The sequence below is a fragment of the Cheilinus undulatus genome, linkage group 16 (genome assembly GCF_018320785.1).
Source record: "Cheilinus undulatus linkage group 16, ASM1832078v1, whole genome shotgun sequence".
In the NCBI taxonomy this organism is placed as follows: Eukaryota; Metazoa; Chordata; class Actinopteri; order Labriformes; family Labridae; genus Cheilinus; species Cheilinus undulatus.
The window spans coordinates 18,324,287-18,345,213 of NC_054880.1; the positions used below are offsets into that span (position 1 = coordinate 18,324,287).

Here is a 20,927-nt window from a genome sequence, read left to right on the forward strand (position 1 = left end):
GTCTAAACTATAACGCAGCCACCCGCCGCTAGTAGCCTCTGAAGTCATTCTTAATGATTACTGCCTTGCTGCCATCACGATGCTCTTTATTCCACTACATACAAATGCTAACTGCTATAGACCTGTAGTGTCTCATAGGAACAGCACACCTTTATTTTGATCAAGAAGATGAGGAATAAGTTTTCCAGAACCATTGTTGGATTACACTCACATATAACCCCAGCACTGAGTGGCAATGTTCAGATCAGGAATATGGATGTCAACCTGCAATGCTAGTGCTGCTAAGGTTACCCACATTCTGCATCATTAAGGTGTGAAGTTGGTTTACAGAATGTATTTACTTGAGTTCAGACTAGTTGGCTAAATGCAATTATATTTTATGTTCAATTGGATGCGAAATTATACACCTAAAAACATTATCAGTATGCACTAATTCTGGATCTTAAGTAATTGTAATTGATGCTGACAGGCCTTTTGAACATGTTTTATTCTCATTCTTTCCATGTATCCCTGGTTCTGTGGTTCTTAACAGTAACACAGTAACAGACAGCTATCACATCACAGCTCACTGCCACCTTCTGATATTTTTTGCACCCATATACTGATGTGTGTCCAACTAAGCCTGTTCCTTGTCATAATGCCTCATACCTTCTCAAATCTGTGCCTGCAGTGAGTCCTAGCTGTGCTGGTAGATGAGATTTGACATGCTAGCTTAGCTCAGTGCTATTGTTTGTTTATTAGGGAGCTGGTGGTTTCATTGATGAGAGCTAGGGGGTTTGATGATACGAGAATACACCAAGGGATTTTCCAATTATTTCGTTGTTGTAGAATGGGGGTAGATTGCGTGTTCTGGTGGTAGACCTGTAGGGATCTATCTAGCACTCTCAGTTCTGTTTTAGCCACCATGCTACTGTAATTGGAGACACAGCCACTGTGGCTGCCTTAAATGTTCTGACACTTAAGGGCAGGGAGTCTGGGGACCAATAATAACAAGGTTGGTAATTGGACCAAGCAGGGTTTGGGTTTGTGAGATTTATGGTTTTGGTTTGTGTGGGTCTGTCAGTGTGCATGTGTGTGGACATCCACTTTTGTCTTTTTCAGAAACAGCTTTGAGTTAATACAGAACAAAGTACATACTCTCCCCTTTTTAAGGGCTGGTAAAGTTTAAATTAAAGGTCATAATGTTGGATGAATAAGCCCAAAAATTAGGGCTTAATCATAGAGAGAGTCCCCTTCAGTGTCTTGTGTTTCAGTTGTAACTGTGTTTCTATTACAGCAGCATATCATTGCCTCATTAAACAAGAAAATAAAAGCATCTACGAAGTAGTAGCTCCGCCTTGTACATGCTAACATCATTGCCATGTTATTTCTACAGTTAGTCAGCAAAGTATCAAACACACATATATGTGGGTTAAATAATCTGTGAAAAGGGAAAAATATTAGAGCCATAGCATCTCTCCCTACTGCTGATGGTTAAAGCAGGGGCTACAGGTATATTATGTGTGTTCATATGTTTTTTAAATTATTATTTCAAGGCACATCATATATACATTCACTTTTACATATCCTGACAACCTCTTTTTTTTTCTACTAGCTCACCCTATCTTCTAGTTCAGGCTATTTTCACTAAGGTCATAACCTATTATTTAATGAGAGCATACAGCTAGACGTAGCTCTGTAACTTGAGCTTTATCACAAGAGGCATAACAGAGAATACATTTTCTGACACAAGCTCATTAGTTTGTGGATATTAACACAGAGATAAGACCTCATAACCTGCCAGGTACACCTTGATGTACCAAGGTTGTTAAAAGAAACAGTCCTCAATTAACTACACTGTTCTCATATCACAAAGTCTGCTGAATTGGACCTGTATGAGCATGTTGTTTTGTGAATGCATGTGAATACAACTTTATATTTAGCAATATGCTCATTCGGTAATATTTATCAGATTATTAGCCAAGCTGCTTCTTTTGACTTTCATGTTTATTTTCAGTGGATATGTGTTGTCCCAATGGGAAGTATTTTAAACCTAATGACTTTGTTTACTTTACTCTTAATGCATAACCCAGAGCAACAGATTTTTAGATAGCGATTAAAGATAAAAAAATAAATAAATAAACAGAAATCCCAGTGTACCTGTTCGTTGAAACATCAGGTAGAGAACCAATTCTAAGTGAAAGAAGACATGTAGGAGTCTCAGTGTAACATTTCTTTTTAAGCTCGTTTATGGCAACATTATTGAAAAAGCTGCATTCTTAAATAGTCAAGGTCATCTTTTCTCTGGACTTTCTTCAACCCTCATTGCCTCTTTAACAGATCCCATACCTACTATTGTGGTAATAAGTTTGAATATAAAAGTATATTTTGAAAAATTAGACACCATAGAAATGTATGAAACCATATAGGGCTGAACGATTTGGGAAAATAATCTAATTGCGATTTTCTACACAATACAATACAGTACAATACAAAAACTTTATTTACCCCTGAGGGGAAATTCAATATTGCAATTGCAATTAAATATGCAATTATTTCTCAAGTTCTTCATCTCGTGCATTTTCCAGCAAGAACAAGCAATAATTCATTCTATATTATGACCAACACTATGTTAAATTGAACTAGGGCTGAACAATTTTGAGAAAATATCTTGTTTTGATGATTTTGACTTATTTTGCAAATTGGAAATGAACTGTTGTATTAAAAGGAATTATACTTTTTACATAATTCTCATATTTGATAAGAAAAACAAACAAAAATGAAGAAAACTGATTTTTTTGTACAATATTCTGAAAATATGGCACTGGTATAATTGCATGCTTAAAATCTCTGCTGCCAAAGGAAAAAAAAAAAAAGTTTAAAGTGGTATTTTGACACAAAATTCAGGTCATTAAAAGCTGTTGACTGATAAGTTTCATTACATTCTCCTGAAATCAAGGCTATAGAGTTTTTACAAACAGCAACTTTAACATACTGCTACTTTATTGCAGTTCAGTGTACAACTATTGAAAATAAAGGCAACAACTTGTACTGTTTGACGTTAAAAAAATGAGTGAAATTTAAGGAATATGCTGCAATTGAAGGAACAGTTTTTATATGACAATGTTTCCCAAAAAAAGTCACTGAACTTTGATAGTAGAGATGGCATTCCCACGTTACCTCATGTTATGTATTTAGTTTTAGTGTTTCTGCTCTTTCGACAGAATTCATCTGCAGTATTCTGTATAAAGGCACCCAAATAACATCACTTGCCTTTTAAAATGTTTAATTCTAAATTCAGTAATCATAGTAGGTGAGCTGTGCATGAAGGCTTATTGGTCATAGGGTAGCGTATCACAGCCATCATCCTAGAGTGCAGCTGTACAGATTAATATCTAGAGATACACAATATTGGATTTCTTCACTATCCAACATGCCAATATTTTCAAACTCATTTTAGCCAATACTGATTTAAACACACCATTTTTACTGTAAGAAACACCAAGTGCTCCCTGTGCAAAGAGAGTCTGAGAGAGAGCGTGGAAGTAGACAGGCTGGTAGTTGTTTTATTTTTGGGGCCTCATTGAAAATCTTCAGGGTTCACAGTGGGCTTCCTCAAATGTCTAGCAGTCTAGTGAGTTACCTAAACCTGGTGGTACAGTTATACATCTTGCCGATAATTAAGGTAGACATAAAATTTATGATGCTGATATGTACAGTTGATACAACAGCTGTAGCCTATATATCAGCAAAAATGTTCGTATCTGCCAATACTGATATTTAACATTTTAAGCTTAATAGCTGTAATACAATATTGTGCCAATAAAATGGTGCATCTGTAATGATATTGGCAGCAAAAAGCTGCAGAAAAAAGAAGAATTAATGGCATACAAAGTTCAATGTGTAACAATAGTTTTAGCAGTGATGCATTTCTGGGAGGTCAGCAAACATATTTAGGTGGATGTTGATCAACCTGGGTGGCCTAAGTGTTTTCTGTGTGTGGGAAATACAGTGTGATACACATTTATATTTTTTTATTTCTGTTTTTATCCCTGCCCTCTGTAATATGCTGCGTCTTTTACTTTCAGGGTCTAGATGAGGAGGCACTAGTAGACCATGGAAAGACCAGCTTCACCACTCATACAAACTATGAAAAGGAAGATTTGGAAAGTAAGTGGAAAAACACTCTTTCTCTCTTCTTGTAACTTTTTCTGTTTTATTAGAAATGGACTGAGTCTGCTCCTAGGTCAGCTCACATGATATAAAAGCACCTTTTACTATTTTTGTTACAGTACTGATATATTAAAAAGACAAGTCAAAGACACTGGCTGAGGCAAAATTGTTGGTTTATAATATAATCCAGCGAACATAAAATTTCCTCAAAGTAAAGTAGTTACTTTTAATACCTAAAGAGTTGGGCTTGAATAGTAAAATATGCCAATATACAGATTCATTTTAGGTGACACTGATATCAGTACCGATATATAAATGCAATTTAGTCCCAAACTTGGATCCTTAAAACACACTTTAAAGTTTAAGGAATGAGGGTGAACAAAAACAAAAATATTTCAGCTGATGTAGGTCTGTTCTTCTTGCCTAAAACTCCACAAACTCATTCATACATACAGTCATGGATGAAAGTATTGGCACCCCTGGATTTTTTTAAGAAAATACACCATTTCTCCCAGAAATTGTTGCAATTACAAATGTTTTTGGTATAGACATGTTGATTTCTCTTATGTGCATTGGAACAACACAAAAAAACAGAAGAAAAAAGGCAAAATTGACAGAATTTTACACAAAACTCAAAATGGGCCAGACAAAATTATTGGCACCCTTTAAAACTATGGATAATCATTTTATTTCAAGCATGTGATGCTCATTTAAACTCACCTGTGGCAGTAACAGGTGCTGGCAAGAAGAGAAATCACACCTGAAGCCAGTTAGAATGTCTAAAAGTTGACTCAACCTTTGTGTTGTGTGCTTGTGTGTGACACACCAAGCATGGAGAAGAAAAAGAAGAGCCGAGAATTGTCAGAGGACTTAAGAAGCAAAATTGTGGAAAAATATGAACAATCTCAAGACCATCTCCAGAGATGTTGAGATTCCTTTGTCCACTGTGTGTAATATAATCAAGAAGTTTATAACCGATGGAACTGTGGCTAATATCCCTGGACGCAGACAGAAGAGAAAAATGGACAAAAGAATGCAACGCAGGAGAGTTGGAATGGTGGATAAACATCCTCAGTCAACTTCACACAAATTCAGGCTGTCCTGCAGACTCAGGGTGCAAAAGTGTCAGCTCGGACCATACGTCGTCATCTGAATGAGATAAGGAGGAGAACCCCACTGCTGACAAAGAGACATAAAAATGCCAGACTGGAGTTTGCAAAAATGTACCTGAGTAAACCTCAATCCTTCTGGGAGAACATTTTGTGGATGGATGAGACTAAGGTAGAGCTTTTTGGAAAAGCACGTCATTCTACTGTTTACTGAAAATGTAAAAAATTACAGTCAAACATGGTGGAGGTTCAAAGATGTTTTGGAGTTATTTTGCTGCCTCTGGCACAGGTTGCCTTGACTGTGTGCAAGGAATCATGAAATCTGGAGACTATCGAAAGATTTTGGGCTGCAATGTAGGGCCTAGTGTCAGAAAGCTGGGTCTGCATCAGAGGCCATTGGTGTTCCAGCTTGACAATGACCCCAAACATACCTCAAAAAGCACCAAGAAATGGTTGAAGACAAAGCACTGGAGAGTTCTGAAGTGGCCAGCAATGAGTCCGGATCTAAATCCCATTTAACACGTATGGAGAGATCTCAAAATTGCTGTTACAAGAAGGCACCCTTTTAAACTTGAGAGACCTGGGGCAGTTTGCAAAAGAAAAGTGTTGAGAGGTGTAAGATGCTTGGTGATGGTTATAGGAAGTGATTAAATAAACGTGTATACCAAAACATTTGTAATTGCAACAATTTCTGGGAGAAATGGTGTATTTTCTTGAAAAATTCCAGGGGTGCCAATACTTTGGTCCATGACTCTATGACTCTGTGATTGATATTAACAGCCAATATATGGGCAAATATGTTTATATCTGTCAATACTTATACCGTGCTAATAATGTAATATTCATACCATACATCCCCCACTCTTTTTCAATAATTTTTATTTTTACATTGTAATGGAAATGTTTTAAAATGTAACAAAGTACAGTATTTTCCTCAAAATTCTCATAAGTTAAAATAAAATTGTTTTAGCAAACTAATCAAAAAAGTAGAATTATACAAAATGCTACTCAATTAGAGCAACTTGAGTGAGCTTTGGCAAAATATGATGTAAAAAAATTATGTTTTTGTCATATATGAAAACTAATCAATTTTTATGAATAAACATTACATTGATGGTTTGATGTTATGATACATAAATTTGCCTTGTTAAAATGTGTATTAATTGGATAATGCAATTGCTAATACTAATATTTGTAGATTTCATAGCCCATGTTATTAAGAGGTCCTTCATAAATCAGTTATTTAGAAAAAAAAATACAGACTTGGACCATTAACATCGACTGCAGGTCTTTAATGCTTTTCCCATTTAGAGAAAGTAGCAGCACCACAAACCTTATTACCCCCGCAGTATCTTCCCTAAGTGTTTGCTACTTCTCCCTTTATCCTCCCCTCCCCCTCCAGCTCACCGCTCATCCTTTATGTGGGCTCACCACTCTCCATCTCTTCCGTTCTCCATCCCATAATATCTCGTTCTCTCCATTTATGACATCCCTGAATCTTTTGTTTTCTGTCCATCTGAGCTGTCAGTTATTTCTCTCTTCATGTCCTCATGTTGTCTGTTTTCTCTATCTCCCTCTTTCTCTCTCATTTTCTCCCCATCTGTTTAGCTCATGTGTGTCGCCTATGCCTTCCTCTGAGTGCCATGTCTTGGTATCACTGCTGGGTTCCCTCTCAAATCAAAGAGAGATGACTCATCTGTGGAAAATGACTATTGGTAGAGAAAGTAGGGCGTTTACATCTCAGAACACAGTTCCTGTGTGGCAGTAACAATAATGAGGGGAAGTAGATAAAACATTGAGAAGGAACAGACGGGTGAAAAAGTTAAATGTTGTACTCTGGTTTGCTTCCAATAGGTTATCTAAAGCATTCAAATTCTTCTTTTCAGATGTTGATCGAGCACAGGTTGTAAAAGCCCAGGCTTTGATACCTTATTTCTTAATGACAAATTCCTTATCTTTTCTGTAATCTTAAACTTCAGAATGCCGAGAAAAATCATCTGATGTGGTCTTGCACTCTTTGTTTTCCCCAGGCCACAGAGCCGTGTATGTAGGTGTCCATGTTCCTCTTGGGAGGGAAAGCAAACGAAGGCATCGTCACAGAGGACACAAACACCACCGAAAGAAGAAAGAAAAAGACAGCGAAGAAGGAAAAGACGATGGAAGAGAGTCCCCCTCTTATGGTTGTAAATCTTTTAAATGCTCACATTTGCTACCAAACATTTGTTTTATTTTATTCCTTCCTCTAGTTGTCCTTCTATGTTTATTTTTCATCACAGTTTGTCTTCTTTTATAGCTTTACATTCACAGCACTCACTAGACAATAATCAGACACCCCTTGCATACCTGTCACCTTGCTAAGACTCATTTTACATTTTAATTGGATTTTTATTACCTCCGCCAAGGAGGTTATGTGATCGGGTGGGTTTGATAGTTTGTTTGCTTGTTAGCAACATAGCTCAAAAAGTTGTGGTGAGATTTTGATGAAATTTTCAGGGAATGTTAGAAGTGGCATAAGGACGAACTGATTAGATTTTGGGAGGGATCTGGATCACCGTCTGGATCCAGGAATTTTTTAAAGGATTCTGTACTATTGGGAGATAGGGCTAATGGCGGAGGTCTGCGCTCTCTGAGTGCTTTTCTAGTTGTGCTTGTATCTCACTTAACTTTTAACTGTTGCAAAAAATGTTGCAAATGAACACATTAAAGCTCAGCCGAGCAAATGTCAGTTGTCATTTTCAACCTGGATTGGCAAACAGTCACCAGAAAGTTGTTAAGAAACTTTATGTCGACTGTAAGTTGGAATTGCCGACTAAGAGCTCCACTCCGCTTAAGCCCTTTTGGTGTCTCCACTTTTCAAACAGATCTGAATAAAACATTCAGCTCGAAAAGGTATTAAAGGCCACTGGGTACCGGCCTTCTGCACTGATTGAAGGCTATGACATTTTCAGTGATGTGTGCTTGCATTTGTGAGGCAAACTGCTGAATCACCTAAGCTGTAAGACTCAGACGTACCCAAACAATGCTTCAAAAGCTTTCAAGGGTTTAACGAAACCAACACATTTAGAAATGTTGGCCTTAATCAATTAAGGTTTTCATCTTTTACATGTATGCCAGGGATTTATCAATTACATTTGTACAGTGGCCAGCTTTATCTCGACAGATGTTGTGGGGACAAATGCACTAAAGTAATTATTTTTACAATATTTGTATATACAGTAGATATTTATTTACTTTCAAAAGTAGACAATTTATGGCCTGTAAGAGTGGATCACTCCCAAACACCTATGCTGCAGCTAGCCATAAGAGGAAGCTTGAGATATTTTGGCCAGATATCATTGGGACTGGCATGTAATCATGGTTTGATTCTAAGATGCTATAAATTGTTTTTTTTAATAATGGCTGACAGGTGGATTTCTGTTGAGAAGATTAGAAATTAGGTCATTCCTGATTAAACTGTCAAGCTCAGTTGTTTTAGGGGTTGCTTAAATAGCTCCAGAGATTTAAAAGAAAAATCCGAAAATAACACCAACATAATTTTTCCTCCTCTCACTTACTGAATTTAAAGACGGGGTATTATACTTTTCCGATTTTTAAAACATAAATATAAAGTCACAGTGTTGGGTGTCCATACTTCACGTGTACAAATTTTCAAACTGCAAGATAAACATATGGGGCAGAAATCTTGGAATTAGAGTGTAAGCCGATGAAAGTGGTTCATTGGGAATCTCTCCGAGATCTTCCCGAGACAAGATTTCGATGGAGCAAACTGATAAGGTCATCACAATAGGATCTCCTGACTGGTTCGTCCTTGCTGCCGACAGAGCAGAACAGACCACCCCCACAAGGCCTTTTAGCTGTTTAGCCATTTAGTAACATGGTAACACTTACCAAACAGATACGTTCCGCTCTATCCTTCGCTGGTGCTGCTGGTTTTCTCCCTCCCCTCTCTCCAAACTATCAGCGTCAGACTCCGGGTCTACACGTACGAATGTATATCGAAATTTGCCATATTTTACTCAGTAAGACCGGTTAATTCAAAGTTTACAAATACTAGCATAGCAACATAGCCACATTGGAGGGGGCAGGCACAAAACATTGAGTCCTGCTGCAGGCCAGCCTTCGAAAAAATCGGCCAATCGGAGTAAAGCAGGTCCGTGGAGCGGAGGGGTGTTAAAAACAAAGTGTTTCAGACGGAGGTTAAAATAAGGGTTTTTCAGGATGCCAGTGTGAGAAACATGAGGAGTTTCTGAGCTGTAAACCATGTGAAGCTACTACATGGGTATCAGAGAGATGTGTAAAGCCTTGAAAAAAAGGCATAATACCCCCACTTTAATAACTTTCTATGGGACTGAATATGTAGAGGGCCTGATGTAGCCGTCAGGCTGCAGATTGATGATCACTGATGTATGCCATACAAAAAATCGAGTAAATTTATATGTCAGAGCAAAATTGAAAAACTAAGAGCATGGTTGTTTTAACTGCAACGTATTAAGGGAAGAGAAATTAAAGTAGTGGCTTTTTTCTTCTTCCCATAACCTACTGAGCACTGTCCATTTGTAATCTGATCAGCCAAAATGCGTCACTTATGCTTCTTTCTATCTTGGTTAGCATTAATGGACAGTACAGAAACCATCACATTAGCCCCACTCTCACTTGTCTATTTGTATTCACTTCATTCAGTATTACAAGAAACTTCTTCAATACTATGTTGTCGTCCAGGACTGCACTTAAAATCGAAATGCTTAAAAGACTATTTTGCTTGGAGAGTAGAGAGTAGGAGAATTAAAGGAACAAATGAACCATTTGAGATTAAAAGCCAGACTGCACTGGAATGTAAACAATGATGGCAGCATATGATTGACTTTATTTTTCAAATTTTCTCAAAATGTAGAGATCTAGTTTTTCTCCCTTTTTTGTTTCTCTTTTTAGTTTTGATTTGACTTTTGTACAACATGAATATCAAAGACACTGAGGTAAATCCAGTAAAGTTAGGATGCCTTAATGCACAGGATTCCTTTGAAAACAACACCATCAATCCACTGCCACCATTTTGCCTTGACCAAGGGCTCAGAGCATCTCGATTTATGCAGTGCATACTCTGAAGCATCACCTTGATTATACACACAGATGGACATGATGCTAAGATATTTCTTTTCATATCCCACAGAGAAACACCCACATTCCCCTTTTAACTGCAGACTTGGGTGTGAATTAAGATTGTTGAGATCTGTTTTGTAATATTCCTTATTATAACCTTTTTCTGTAAAGAATAAGCATTGCAAAGAAAGATATAAGTTGTTTTTTTACAAGTCTTGCTTGCCAATGAATAATGAAATCAGTCTGTGTGCAGGCTTTTCCAGCTTGTTTGTGACTCAGTGTTAACTTGATACAGTAGCTAACATTTTAGGTGTTACAGTTAGTAATTAGTTACTCTTTTCTCCATTAAGGACAAGCAACAATGTTTCTGAAAGGCTCAGAAAAATGAAATATTAACAATGCTATAATTTGATCAATGGATGGAATATCGTTATGTGTTCGAGTTAGTTGAAGGCAGCAGTAGCATCATTCTGAAGCCAGCCTACATGTGCATAGATACACCAAACAACTACACAGTGTACCCGTGTGTTAATTGGAAATTCTCCTCCTTACTTTTTGCTTCCAGTTATTCTATTTCTGCCCCCCTGTGGCTTTCAGTCTTGTAATCTGCCACATCTATATCTGTTTTTGCTCTGATTTCAAATGCTTGAGAATCTACACAGTTAATCAATCAGACTTGAAAAGCAGATTGCTGGAGAGCCCTTAAGTTTTCATTATTCCATCTTGCACACTTCTGCTTAAGGTTTCACAGCATCAAGCATGATGTATTCCTTCTTATGTCTCTGAATGAAAAGAAGTTGCTTTTAGGATTAGCGTGCAAAAAATCAGTTCATCACAGTGTTCTCCAGAGCTTCAGAAGGCACTTGTAAAGTGGTACCAGCCAGCCAGTCACGCACACTTAATCAAATAAGGCAAAGAATCCTGTTTCAAGGTCTCTTTTATCAGGTCAGATGTAACCTCCAACTATGCCCCACATTTTCATCCTGCACAACCAGTTTCTTTGAAAAGTTTGGTCTTACAGGAGCAAAATATGTTGGAGATTTGGATATCCAATCAATAGTGCTATTGTAAATGCTTACAGGTAGTGATACTCAGACAAGAGTTTCCAAACATTTCTAGAACCTGCGTTACTTTCAGACATGTTTACTAGCTTTTTGCCTTCTTCACCACCTTAATGAGTACATTTCTGTATGTATTGTTGTAGTACTGCCCCCTACACCTCATCAGTGTGAAACACTTGTTATTGTGTTCTGACTTTTATTGAAACGTTTCTAAAGTGCCCATTCTTTGTGTAGACACACCATCCCAGAGAGTCCAGTTTATCCTGGGCACAGAAGATGATGATCTGGAGCACGTCCCCCACGATCTTTTCACAGAGCTGGATGAGCTCTCCTTCAGAGATGGCAGTGCCACTGAATGGAAGGAGACTGCAAGGTCAGCATGAAACTCAGGGGGCAAAATTCAGCATAGAGATCACATTAACCCTTAGAAGTCCAAGGCTTTTTTAGCCAATTTGTTAATACTTTTCTATTGACAATATAAACCACTCAGAAAATGTTTACCGTGATCAAGTTTGGTGTAATTTTTTTTTCAGCACAACCTCAACTTTATTAAATTAAGACAGTTGTTTAACTTTAAGTCACCCAGAACGCAAAAAATTCGTAAAATGGATTTTGAAAATTACTATTAAAAAAGAACATCCTTATCAAAACATCATGAAATTGTAATTTTTAGAGTTAAAATTTTTTAAAATGTTAAAAACTTGCATATAAAAATGGTAAAATTACATATCTCAAGCTAGAAGTAATTAACCTTGCAAACCAGATGGATACGCCCGTGTTTCTCACTGGCGAATCCATCCGGCAAAACTCCCGTCTGAACCGCTTAAGAAGTGACAGGACCATTCAGCGACGAGGGGCAGTACTTTGAGGCACGGTAGCGTCCTGACGTAAGTAAGCAGAAACAAGAGGCCAGTGCAGTTATGGCGGATTAGCATGGATGCTGCTAAAGCGCCAGTTTTATCAGAACTGGACTATTTGTTCGTTAAAAGAAGAAAAAAGAACAGCATTGTGTTGTTGTCTTTTCAAAAACAACAAAAGTTGTGTTCCATCTCTACAGTCACCATGGTTCACGTTATGCAGTTCTCTATGGAGATCACTCCTCTGTAAGGGTGCACCTCGGTAGTGGCTACGTCACGTGCTTTGTTGCTCTGATTGGCCTGTAAAGATGGGACAGACAGAACATTCATCCAGTCACCCTCTGATTTTTTTTTTTTAAAGGCTCTGCCCTTTCCCTAATACTGTGTATAAGAGGTTTACCAGTTTTTTTTAGACTGATAGATGTCAATCACTTTGTTTTTTTCATTTGTTCTTGAATTTCTTTGGATAGTGGCATGGTGCGTTTCTTTTTGAGATCTTGTAGCCTACTTCACTTTGTCCGGCAGCTGCTATTTAAGTGATTTCTTGATTGAACAGATCTGGTGGTGATCAGGCCTGGGTGTGGCCAGTGAAATTGAACTCGGCTTTCCAAAAACTATGGTTAATCACAGTTAACTCATGGTTTAACAAGGGGGGCAATTACTTTTTTTACACAGGACCAGATAGGTTTGGATTCCCCCCACCCCACCCCCCCACCCCACCCCACCCCCACCCCCCTCAAAAAATTAGATAATCATTTAAACACTGAATTTTCTATTCACTTGGGTTGTCTTTGGAAAAATAAAATTGGTTTGATGATCCGAAACATTTAAGTGTGATAAATATGCAAAAAAAAAAAAACAGGAATCAGAAAGGGGGCAAATACTTTTTCATGGCACTGTATTGATTAGGTGTACCCAAGTGTAGATAATTTTTGTACTTAAATATACAGATAAAAGTATGGCTTTTTTGCATCCAAGACTGTGAGGGATTCCCATGTAGTGCAAATCAATCATAACAAGATGTAAAAGCGAGCCAAAATCAAGCTAAATGCAGAAAAAAACACAGTTATATACATAGGCATTTTTTTGGTTTTTAACTGTCTCACTGTACAATATATTATGAACACAAATATAGGAATTAAATCACATAGCATTTTTTTACAGAAAAAAACTATTGACAGATAGTAAAAATGTAAGATATTTTTCCTTTAAAAAATGCCATAAAGTAAGGCGTGCCCATGTATGCGGGCGGCCCAGGTTCGAATCCAGCCTGTGGCCCTTTGCATGTCTCTCCCCACGCTCTCATCCCTGTTCTGAGGCACTGATAGGTTGTTTGCACCAAGCACTCTGGTTCAGTTCAGTACAGAACGACACACATTTTTTTGCGTTTCCATACATCAAAAGTTGGAAAGGGTTTTATTTCAGCTCTGTGGCAAAGGAGAAAACTTGTTACCCTCATATGAATTTCATGTATCTACTAGTTGTAGTTTTCAGAAGGTAATTTTACACATCTCTGGACATTGCAGTGAAAATTCTAATTTCAAAATTAAAGCCATTTAAGTTCCTTTTAGGACCAAACTGTGTGATTGTGACATTTTTGAAATCTCTTTTTGTAGTTCAAGGTCTTTCTTATATGACTGCATTGGAAAAGAATGGTCTGAACCACAGTGAAGTTGGGTTTTGTAGATTGGTAATTGCCCTTTTAAACTGCAGCAGTGTTAAAACATTCCTCTTTTCTTTTTCACAAATCACTTTCCATGCAGATTGGAAGAGACAGACCCTACTTTTGCTTAGCCCCAGGTCACGAAACTATAACAGGGCGTTTTTTTACAAAACAGTCTGAGTCGGAAGTCATAACATTGACATAACTTTGCACGGATTTGCCTTGCAGATAAAGCCATATTCCATGAAGGAATGGATTTAAAGAGATAATGTTAGAGTATTCTCCGTCCTGAAAAATGATGATTTTTCAGAGATATTTTGAATTTCTATTCAACTTAAAAGCCACTTTAATTCACAAGCTGATTTGTGGACTTCTGAAAACCATTGTGTTTTGTGTGTGTGTGTTCATTTGATTTTTTCCATGCAGATGGTTGAAGTTTGAAGAAGATGTAGAAGATGGTGGGGAGAGGTGGAGTAAACCTTACGTGGCTACATTGTCACTACACAGCTTATTTGAGCTGCGGAGCTGCATACTTAATGGCACAGTCATGCTGGATATGAGAGCCAATAGTATAGAGGAAATTGCAGGTAATGATAACTTTAATAAGAATTATTTTCAAGACATTCTGGATTATCATGCCATTTAATTGTATATCTTAAGTAGTTGCTGTGCTCACAACCCTGTCTCTGCCTTTGTTCCACTCAGACATGGTGATAGACAGCATGGTTGCAACAGGCCAGCTGAAAGAGGAATTACGGGAGAAGGTGCGGGAAGCCATGCTGAAGAAACACCACCATCAGAACGAGAGAAAGCTCAGCAATCGCATCCCTCTGGTGCGCTCCATTGCTGACATAGGCAAGAAACATTCTGACCCACTCTTGCTTGAAAAAAACGGTGAGATCCTACTACGCGCTCGCATTTCTTTTTCCTCCATATTTTTCCACCACTGGGGAGCTGTTCCTAAAAAAAATCCACTGTTCAAATCCCTCAATGCCAGCGTAGAAGGTGGATGGTAAAAGTGAGTAATATCTAGAGAATGATCTACATTCGAAGCAGTCGTCCCCTTAGTGAAAGAGAAATCTGGGTGCTAATGACTGTGCTAACCTGTATGGCTGGCCTGGCTTGGGGTTTGAATTAATGATTGTTTTTACTCCATAGGGTGACACTCAGGAAACATTGTCTAACCTGCAACCAGAGTCAGCATTGTTTGTTGTTTTCACTGGGCATGCCCGCAGTGGTGTTAATGTATGATATGCATTTTAAGATCTTGAAGTCTTAAGAATGAAGGAATTATGGAATTCTCCACTTCTCTGCTTGTGTTTCCTGTTGGGCTTGCATTTTCATATCATTAAATCTTCAACTTTTATGTGTAAGGTCAAATATATATATATTATAATGATGGTTGGTAATAGTATTATAGTTGTTTTGTGAAAGATGTACTGTGTGTCCTGTACCGTAAGTTTGTATGTGTAGGATTATGATTGGTGTCTTTGTTGTAGAACATATGTTTGCTTACAGTGCACTGACATCGTGCCAACTCATCCTCTCCTGCATGAGGCCTCTCTGAACTCTGAGTTTTGCTTTACCTCAGTCTTGTTGTGTGATTGGGTTTGTTTGGAGTTGAATGAGACAAGTTATTTGGCCCTTGTGGATCCTCCTACATGCCTCACTGACTCATTTTCAGTGTCTTTTGCACACAGCCATGCTTTCGCTCACGTTTATGCAAGCACGAATCTCTTTAACTACACCTCTGCCACGCTCTTGCTGCCCACCCCTTCTGGCTGCGTCTCCTCCAGATACCATCTCCGTGATGTACTCCTACTTCATGTGTTTTTCCTCTCTGCTCCATCCCTTATTCCTTTCCCTTCTCCTTTCCCTCCTTTTTCTCTCCCTTTTTCCTCTCTTCTCTGTGCATTTGTTTCCTCTGTTAGGAGAGGGCCTGTCCTCTTCACGTCTCTCTCTCCACAAGCCGGGGGCAGCCTCCTCTGTCTCCAACCTCTACCAGAGACAAGAGTCCAAGGTCTCCGTCCTGCTCAACCATCTCCTGCCCTCCTCTTCCTCCAACACTGGGCCCTCCCCAGGCCCGTCCACCCCCACCACCCCTCAAAACACCCCCACTCCCTCCCGTTCCCACGGTGCAGGCCCTGGCCCTCAAGGTATCCCTGAGGTGGTGGTATCTCCCCCCGAGGATGATGACCTTCCAAATTGTGCAGAGGAAGAGGCAGCGTCGCCACAGCTCAACCGGAGAACATCCTCGGCATCCCAGGGTCTCGAGCTGCTGCCCTTAGAAGGCAAATATCAGTGTAGCCTGCCAGTGTGAGTCACGGCTTGAACAGAGAACACTAGCACTAGCATGAAAGCTCTGCTTCCTGTTAACTTCCAACCCTCCCCTTCTGCAGCCATCTCATTTTTAATCCACAGCAAGGCTCACAAGCTAAGACGCTCCTCCTTCTGTTTTTACCCACAACAATTTTAAACTTTTCCCTTTCCACTTCATGGTTCTTGCATTTCTCTCTTCTCTGTTTCAATTTGTTCTGCACATTCTTTCTTTCCAAATAATATCCACTTCCACTCTTCACTTCTGATTTACATCTTTCTGCCATTCCCTATCCCCTCCTTGCACATTTCCAAGACATTCCTTAGCATCTGTGCCTTGTTCGCCACTTTTACCTTCACACACTCTTCTTTGTGGTTGCACCACTGCCTTCTGTTTTTGTCGTTTTTATCCCATAATGCATCATGTGTCCTGTGATGTTGTATTTCCATTTTCCAAACCCAACATTCTCTACTCTTTAAAAAAGGGCCATTTAGAAAGGCTGCCCTGATGTTGTTTATTTAAGTCCTCACCTCCTTCACATTCTGAGTCATTAAGTCTTGGATGTCTGTTGATGGAATGAAATATATTAGCAAAAAACTTATTGCAGTTCTGCAGCATAAGGGTCCTTTATTAAAACATGCAAAGCCAATCCAAATTCAACAGACAGAATTACCTTAATTCCAATAAAGTTGGGATGTTGTGTCAAATGTAAACAACAGAAACAGCAAACAAAAACACAACCCAGTGATTTGCTATTCATTTTCAACTGAATACAACAAAAGACAAGACACTTAGTGTCCAAACAGACAAACATCATTGTTTTTTTTGTTTTTTTTTTAATGTACATACATTCTAAATTTGATGTCTGCAACATGCCCCAAAAAAGTTGGTGAAGCAGTTGTTGCTCCAAAACCTGTGTGAGCCTCTCAGTATTTATGGTGCATTCACAGATGTGCAAGTTACCCATGCTGCAGATACTAAAACACCTCTACATCATAAAAAATGGCTTTTGAATATTGCATTGATGTTTTTTCCCTCTTTAGGCTGAAGGCCTAGAGAAGTTGGTAGGGCTTCTGGGTATTGTTGATATGTAGCTTTTGCTTTGCATGGAAGAGGTATTTACTTACATTGTAGATTCAGTGAAGTATTAACTGACAATGGATTTTGAAAGTGTGTCTTACGTCCACATTGTAATATACATCACAGAATGATGGAGGTTTTAATGTAGGGAGGGTCACTGGCATTCAGTGTTAGTTTTCAGTCTTGTCCCTTTATGTGCACAGTAGGGCAGTCTAAAGATTATATTATTTTGATTGCAATTAATCTCAGGATTTCTGAAGTTAATTATGACTAATGACACCTTTTTTGTCATATTCTAAAATTCCACTATTTTGCATTTAAAACTGGTTTTGTAATTTTTGTATTTTTTCTGTTGTAAGCTAAGGGTAAATGACTTACAGTTTGTATACAGACCTACTTTTATAAGTAGACTGAAGACTTAAACATGAACTTAACCACAAAATGAAGAAACTTGTAAAGGACTGAAAAGGAAATCAGTAAAAAATGAAAAGGTAATTGATGAAACAAGGTTTAGGTGATGTTTGACTTGTCTACTGAGCTGTCTGAGTTTAAAGTGAAAAGAGACATTAAGGAACAGTGGTGAACTTTATTAGGTAGGATTAATTGCAATTAAAAAAAACATTTGAGCACTAATTGTAGATCATAGTTAATCATGATTAATGCAATTAATCTTGACAGCCCTAGTGCAGAGACTTCTCTAGATTCTCTGAATCTTTTGATAACATGTTGATGGTGAAATCTTAAGGATTGCTCCCTAATCATACTATCAGTTAACCTGCTTACCTGTAGACTGTTCCAGGCGTTTTTTTTTGTTTTTTTTAGTATTCCATCACTTTCTCTGTCTTTTCTTGCTCCTGTCCCAATGTGTTGGAACTTGTCGCAGGCATCAATTTCAGTGTGTGTAAAAAAAAAAAAATAACAAAGTGAATTGGTTTAAATACAAAATATTCTTTCATTGTAATGTAACAAATTGAATATCAGTTGAAATGGATTTGCAAATCACTGTATTCTGATTTTATCCACATTGTACATGCTGTTCCAGGTTTTTGGGGATTGGGGTTTTAATTTTTACAAGGAAAATTGTCAGTATGACATATTTTTGAGGATCATAATGCATTTTATTTATTTAGAAGAGAGGATTGTCTAAAGGAACAGTTTTTACAAGACTCTAATGACAGGATTTGCAAGGAATCCTTTATATATTATTCATTAACCATTCTGAAAATTACAGTGCACTAACACGTCAAATATAGTTCACCTGTAAAATTTGTAATTTTTCTTTTAGATGTTCAAAACTGCTCTTGTCTTCCTGCACATGCATTGTGTAAGTGTTGATATGATTAGAGAGAAACAGCGAGGTGCTCGTTATTTTTTGCAGCCCTCTGCTGTTCACTCAGTTCTCAGGAATTGATTCAACTATTGTGGCCTTTTTTGTAGGTTTCATACTGTGTACTTTACTCATTTAAGTAATGTTAGGTACAAAGTTACAAAGCAAATCTTAAATCCTTTCAGTTGTATGTGTGTTGTTCCAAGGTTACCTCCTCATTTTTTAAGTATACACAGATAATACCTTCTAGCTTGTGTACTTTCCATCCCATCATTTGGCAACCATGTGCTTCCCCTCATCAATTCCTCAGTATAAACATTCTTTTACCTGATGGAGTGAGGTAGTTTGGGCAGCTTGTGCCAGCAGCATGGCTAAATATAAGCCAGAGACCAGGGTGGTGCTGTTGATCGTACTGTATGTACTATCATATTGGCAACTACTGTTACTTTTCCTTCCTCTCAAACTAACCCTTGTCAGTTTATTTTTAGACTGTGTGTGCATGTGAATGTGTGATTTGTGTTTGTATGGACCATTAATACCAGCAATCACGTGGTGGGAGGTGAATCTGAAAGGTTGGGAAGGTCTGATTATAGCTGCTGGGTTTCTGTAATTGTACCCCCTTCTTGGGAAATATACAGAATTTCCCAAGAGGCATGAGCTTTGACATCAGTGGGTGGGTTATTATTCAGAGGAGGGTTTTAAGCCTTCATTCTGTCAGCTGATAACTAACATTTCAGGATAAAACAACTGGACTTTTACAGTGCCAATTCTAAGCTGCAGTTGGTATGTTTGTTCTAGATAGATGAGTTGGACAGTAAAATGATGAACAGAATAGACTAGCTTACAGACTCAAATGATCAAATTCATTGATGCTTTACAGATGATCTTGCACTGTTGCAGACATGTACTTTGAAGCTACTGGATTGGGTATGAAAGCATTGGTGAAATGACTGAACACAGAGTATGCTGGGAATCACGAGTGTACCTGGTCTATGTTAATCTCCCTTCTTCAGACTTTTAAAATCATGAACATTTCTCTGTTAATGAAGCTTTAACTGGACAAGTATTGGACATTTTTATAATGCAGAACATATTTTAAAGTAGGAAGATTAATGTTTCCCCTATATGGTGACCTTGATCAGTGTACATCCCCATATTTATGCATCTGAATGTAATATTGACTTTTCTTACAGGGTAACATAAACTATCAAAATAACTTCAGATTACTAGCAGTATTTTAAGCTAAAACAGCTAAATCTGCATAGCTGTTATAAAAAACACCACAAATCAGCATCATTCTCCATTAGCAGATAAGCCTCAAAGCCCACAGTCATATCGTCTTCATAATTCAGTTATTTATGTTGCTCTTTTGCATATGAATGTGGCAGCGCTATGACGCCACTGTTCAAATGGCTAACACAGAGGAGCATTCCAGGGCTTAGCCTTCCTGAATGAAGTGTGTTGGCGGACGCAACCTAAGATAATCCTCCCTTATTCCAAGGGGCTTTGTCGGGTATGTGAGCAATCATGCTCCTGTTCAGCAGTCACAGCTCCCCAGTATCTACTGGGGTTACCTCAGGGTACAGTTCAAGGGTATGGATCTCTGGCCAAAACACCTCCCAGAAGTAATTTCACACTTTAGTTTTTGCATATTGCTTAGACACTTCTTAACTTCAAAGTTGGCATGATGACTTCCTAGTGCTAAAATGAGAAAGTTGTCAATGTGGAAACTAAGAGAAGAAGGACAACCTGGTAAAAGAAGTGTTACTCTGAATTTCAGAGGATAGTGTGCAATATACTATCCTTGGATTCAAATGCATCACTCCCTCATTTCATCTCCTGCTCTCATGTCACCTCGAGTGCTAGCGTTTCCTGGATCTGGTATGGCTCGAATCAAATAAGCAATGTTGAAGTATGCTGCCAATTATGCACAGACATATCCAAAGTTCCACACTTGAAGGTTCTGCAGTCTTAGTAAGGTGAACTGTCAGGCATATCAGACGCATCCTCTCACCTTAAACTCAAAGCTGACAATATTCAGGCTTAGCAGAGCTGACATAAGCAGCAAAATAATGAGCTCAGCAAACGAAGAACAACCAGAATTTGTCAAATTTATCCTGTTCCCTGTGGAGAGACATCACAGTCGTACAGCAGCTCTGTACCACATCAACAAATTTAGAGGGAATGGTTTTGCTGCTCAGAAAAAAATAAGAGCAAATTCTACTGTTAACACTGTAGCTGCTTTTTGTTTTATCAGTGTAAAG

At 38.2% G+C, this 20,927-nt stretch overlaps 1 protein-coding gene across 10 annotated transcripts in view; it reads left to right on the forward strand.

Annotated features, from left to right (window-relative positions):
* The window catches only part of LOC121523335 (sodium bicarbonate cotransporter 3-like), a 63,156-nt gene that overhangs the window by 22,929 nt on the left and 19,300 nt on the right, over window positions 1-20,927 (forward strand). For 7 of the 10 annotated variants that reach the window (XR_005993045.1, XM_041808175.1, XM_041808170.1 and 4 more), the window contains exons 2-7: window positions 4,068-4,149; window positions 7,292-7,441; window positions 11,654-11,792; window positions 14,366-14,526; window positions 14,645-14,833; window positions 15,871-16,230. Coding sequence is in view for 9 of the 10 variants with exons in the window: in XM_041808175.1 (XP_041664109.1) it covers window positions 4,068-4,149; window positions 7,292-7,441; window positions 11,654-11,792; window positions 14,366-14,526; window positions 14,645-14,833; window positions 15,871-16,230 (1,081 nt within the window). In the remaining variant the exon portion in view is untranslated. The remainder of the gene's footprint in view (window positions 1-4,067; window positions 4,150-7,291; window positions 7,442-11,653; window positions 11,793-14,365; window positions 14,527-14,644; window positions 14,834-15,870; window positions 16,231-20,927) is intronic. The other 3 variants (XM_041808176.1, XM_041808177.1, XM_041808173.1) reach the window with 2 other exon arrangements.